This window comes from Ornithorhynchus anatinus, chromosome X5, assembly GCF_004115215.2.
Source record: "Ornithorhynchus anatinus isolate Pmale09 chromosome X5, mOrnAna1.pri.v4, whole genome shotgun sequence".
NCBI classification, from domain to species: Eukaryota; Metazoa; Chordata; class Mammalia; order Monotremata; family Ornithorhynchidae; genus Ornithorhynchus; species Ornithorhynchus anatinus.
The window spans coordinates 1,489,105-1,493,868 of record NC_041753.1 but is presented as its reverse complement, the minus strand read 5'-3'; the positions used below and the strand labels follow the sequence as shown (position 1 = coordinate 1,493,868).

Here is a 4,764-nt window from a genome sequence, read left to right as displayed (position 1 = left end):
CCTAATCCCGGTTCCGCCACTTGTTTGCTGCGTGATCGTGGGCAAGTCACTTCACTTCTCTGCGCCTCAGTTACTTCATCTGTACAGTGGAGATAGCAACTGCGAGCCCCATGTGGGACAGGGACTTGCTTGCATCCACCCTAGCGCTTAGTACAGTGCCTGGCACAAAGTAAGCATTTAACAATTACCATTATCATTATTATCTAAATAATTATGATGATCATAACATAATTAATGAAATTATTATCATTATTATTATTTAGCGCTGACCTAGTGCCCAGCCCTATGCTTAGCACTGGGGTACAGACAATACAATCAGACCCCAAGCGGTCCAGGGAGACGCTGCTTTTGGAAAAGGGCTAGTTCTGTGGAAGGGGGCAAGGGAGCAAGATGAGACGGCGGAAGGCCTCTCCTCCCCGCCACCCGGCCCGCCGCCGCAAGTCACTTCTCTGGGCCTCAGTTATCTCATCTGTCAAATGGGGGGTTGAGACTGAGCCCCACTCGGGACAAGGACTGTGTCCAATTTGATTTGCTTGTATCCACTCCAGCGTTTATTACAGTGCCTGGCACACAGTAAGAGCTTAACAAGTACCAACCGTAAACCCTCCGGGGTCAAGCCGAGGTGCAGTCCCCCGGGCATAGGGGCAGACCCCCAAGTAGAGGTCTCGGGGGGTGGGGGGACAGGAAGAGGGAGGTCCCTGGTTTCCTCACCCCCAGCCTTTCCCCAGCTCTGCCCCCTTCTCTGTCTCCCGCAGCTGCCACGCATTCCAAACTCCCTGCTTGCCCGGGAATGCTGGGTGGGAGGGGCCGCCTCTCAGCCACAAGGACACGAGGACCCGGCCATGGTCCTGGATCAATATTGTCCAGGTGACTCAAAGAATCTAACCCTGCAGAGGGGCAGGGCACAGGGTTGGGCCCCAAATTAGAGCGGTAAGCCCTGCCCCCAGAATCACCAAGAACGGATATAAAAAGGCTCCGGCCTCCGAGAATCCTCACACACCTGCCTCCTTCTCCTTCTCCAGATTTGCTTCTTCCTGACTCAGGTGAGTGAAGGGGGCAAGGGAGGTGGGTTCTGGCCTGGGGGCCGGGGAGGCTCCTGGTCCAGGGGCTCTGGGATTTTGGCTCCCAGCTGTTCTCCAGGACGCTCGGCCTTGCTGGGCCCGATAGTCCCAGTTGCCCTGTTGGACCGTCCGATAGCGTGGTAGGACCGGGAAGGGATACCTTGACGGCACCCTGGCTGGCTGTTGAGTAGCCCCCGGGGTGGCTCTTCGGTAGGAGAGCCACTTGTCCATTTCAGCTTCCTGGGTGGAGGGTTAGGGGGCAATAATTATAATAGTGATGGTATGGGTTAAGGTAGGTAACAGCTAATCAGGTTGGACACAGCCCTTGTGCCACACGGGGCTCACAGTTTTAACGCCCATTTTAACAGATGAGGGAACTGAGGCACAGAGAAGGGAAGGGTCTTGTCCAGGGCCACACAGCAGACAAGTGGCAGAGCGGGATTAGAACCCAGGTCCTTCTGACTGTTCCTCAACAATGACTGAGTACTTACTCTGTGCAGAGCAGCGTGGCCTAGTGGAAAGAGCCTGGATCTGGGGATCAGAGGACCTGGGTTCTAATCCTGACTCGGCCACTTTCATTCATTCATTCAATGCATGCCTGCAGGGTGACTTTGGGCAAGTCACTTAACTTCTCCGTGACTCACTTCCCTCATCAGAAAAATGGGGATCCCATACCTGTTTGCCTTCCTGACTTAGCCACGTGTGGGACCTTTTTATCCTATATAATAATAATGTTGGTATTTGTTAAGCGCTTACTATGTGCCGAGCACTGTTCTAAGTGCTGGGGTAGACATAGGGGAATCAGGTTGTCCCACGTGGGGCTCACAGTCTTAATCCCCATTTTACAGATGAGGGAACTGAGGCACAGAGAAGTTAAGTGACTTGCCCACAGTCACACAGCCGACAAGTGGCAGAGCTCTGCCCCAGTGCTTAGAACAGTGCTTGGCACATAGTAAGCCCTTAATTATTATTTATTGGGAGCTTGGAAGACCATGGTAAATGTAATGTGGAGTATCACTGGCATGCTACAGTATACTATGTTGTACTAAATTGCGGTATGCCATGCTCTAATATTGCTCTAATAATAATAATTATGGTATCTGTTAAGTACTTACTATGTGCCAGGGACTGCTCTAAGTGCTGGGGTGGATTCAGGCAAATCAGCTCTGGGATATTGATGTTACACGATGGAGTGGAAGACTATAGGATGATGTAGAACATCTTGGCATCCTGCCTACATCTCCCATCAATCCCATATATTTCTGATTCTAGCATATTGCTGTTCTCTAAAGAATGTAATATATTTCAGCAGGCAGCATTACATTACCCCTTGCTGGACTGGTTGCAAACTATGGGATAATGTGTCTTTCACTGCCCACCCTGATTTTATTTTGTAGGGTATTATAAGGAGGTATGTCATGCCTCGGATTAGGCTTATGTAGTGTCGCTTGTGAACGCCACACAGCATAATGTCTCTGTATCACACACCCGGCTGCATATGAACAGCATAAACCGTGAAGTATATGTGTTCCATATACAGTGGTGTACATGGACACCATGGTCCCTGATAGGCCATGATTCTGTAGGGTAAAGCAGAGTGGCCCAGGGGCTAATGTGACCTTTAGGGGACCTCTAAGGGACCATGGCAGAGTCTATTTCAGCCACTTATGTTGTGCTCCGGAAAGTGCTCCATCATCCGGGGAACCCTAGGGCCCCAGAGCTAGCAGATGCCTAACCAGATCATTTGGTCCAGCTCCCTGCCTCCAGGGAGAGCACACCCCTGTACTGGGTGCCTACAGTGTTCAGAGCACTGTACTGGGCAACTCCAATGGGCAGAGGACTGCGGTGGGCATCCACTGTGTGCAGAGCACTGTACGGGTGCTACAGTGTTCAGAGCATGCGTGTACAAGGCATCCAATGTGTGCAGAGCACTGTACTGAGCACTCACTGTGTGCAGAGCACTGTATGGGGCACCTACAGTGTTTACAGGGCACTGTCTGTGTGCAGAGCACTGTACTGGGTATCCACTGTGTGCAAAGCACTGTATGGGGTGCCTGCAGTGTTCAGAGTACTGTCCTGGGCATCTACTGTGTGCAAATCGCTGTATGGGGTGCCTGCAGTGTTCAGAGCACTCTGCTGGGCATCCACAGTGTTCAGAGCACTCTACTGGGCATCCGCTGTGTGCCGCACAATGTGCTGGGCATCCACTGTGCGCCGAGCTCTGCGCTGAGTCTCTCCTGTGCGCAGAGCACTGTCCTGGGTCCCCGGGCATCGAAGCGGTAAAGGCCCTGCCCTCCAGGAGCTTCCAACCTGACATGAAGCTGACAGTAGCTCTCTTCCAGGGACGGTGTACGACCTAACTCCATCTCCCCCAGCGCTTAGAACAGTGTTTGACACACAGCAAGCGCTTCACAGTGCCTGCCAATCCTGTCCTCTCCCGAGCGCTCAGGATCAACGCTCAATAAATACAAAGCAGCGTGGCTTAATGGCCGGGCCTGGGAGTCGGAAGGTCGTGGGTTCTAATCCCGAACCTCCACTTGAATCCTGTGTGGCCTCGGGCAAGTCGCTTCCCTTCTCTGGGCCTCGGTTCCCTCCTCGGTAATATGGGGCTGGAGACTGTGAGCCCCAAGGGGGAGAGGGATCCAACCCGATTTGTTTGCATCCACCCTGGCGCTCAGCCCAGTCCCTGCCGGGTAGTAGGCGCTTACCAAAGACCACCATCGTGGTGAATATGATTACGACGGATCGATCGATTGATTTTTTTCCTTCGGCGGTTGCTTTTTCCGTCTCAGGCTCGACCCTCGGACGCCCCGAGATGTCTTACCAGCAGCACCAGACGACGCAGCCGACCCCCATACCCCCGGTGGGCTGCGGCGGAGGGTCCGGCGGCGGCGGCGGCGGCGGGTCCGGTGGTGGGAGCGGGGGCTGCGGCGGAGGCTGCGGCGGAGGCTCCGGTGGAGGCTCCGGTGGAGGCGGCTACTTCCCGTCTCAGCAGCAGACCCAGCCCCAGGGCAACCTCCCCTCCGGCGGCGGCGGCGGCGGCGGCGGCGGAGGCTGCGGCGGCTCCTCCGGGGGCGGAAAGGCGTCCGGTGGCGGCAGCTGGTCCGGTGGCGGAGTCGTCATCGGGGGCGGCGGAGGAAAATCCTCCGGGGGCGGCGGTTCCTCCGGAGGCTGCGGTGGCTCCGGGAGCGGCGGTTCCTCCGGGGGCTGCGGGGGCGGCGGGGGCTCCTACACCCAGCAGACCACCTACGTGCCGGTGCAGACCTCCGGCGGCGGCTGCTCCGGCGGGGGCTCCTCCGGCGGGGGCTCGTCCTCCGGGGGCTGCTCCGGCGGGGGCTCGTCCTCCGGGGGCTGCTCCGGTGGGGGCTCGGCCCCCCAGACCCAGCAGAAGCAGCCCACCTCCTGGCCCACCAAGTAAAGCTGCGGTCCACCCCGACCGCCTGAACGGGGACCGGTCACTGTCCGTCCGTCCGGGCCAATAAAACGCTGAATCCTTCACTTCATTCGATCGTATTTATTAATAATAATAACGATGATGACATCTGTTAAGCGCTTACTATGTGCCGAGCACTGGGGGGGGGGGGAATACAAGGTGAGCGGGTTGTCCCACGTGGGGCTCACAGTCTTCATCCCCATTTTACAGATAAGGGAACAGGGAAGTTGAGTGACCTGCCCAAAATCAAGCGGCGGAGCCGGGATTCGA

The 4,764-nt window shown here is 56.0% G+C and overlaps 1 protein-coding gene across 1 annotated transcript; it reads left to right on the top strand.

The window, feature by feature from the left end:
- The first annotated feature begins 908 nt into the window (after window positions 1–908).
- LORICRIN (loricrin cornified envelope precursor protein) lies at window positions 909–4,479 on the top strand. Its single transcript, XM_029055468.2, has 2 exons — window positions 909–1,043; window positions 3,854–4,479. The coding sequence occupies exon 2, from the start codon at window positions 3,877–3,879 to the stop codon at window positions 4,477–4,479; it is 603 nt and encodes a 200-aa protein (XP_028911301.1). The 5' UTR covers window positions 909–1,043; window positions 3,854–3,876.
- The last annotated feature ends 285 nt before the right edge of the window (window positions 4,480–4,764 follow it).

Excerpts from the sequence above, each read along its gene's own strand:
- LORICRIN (XM_029055468.2), top strand. The coding sequence starts at position 3,877 with ATGTCTTACCAGCAGCACCAGACGACGCAGCCGACCCCCATACCCCCG.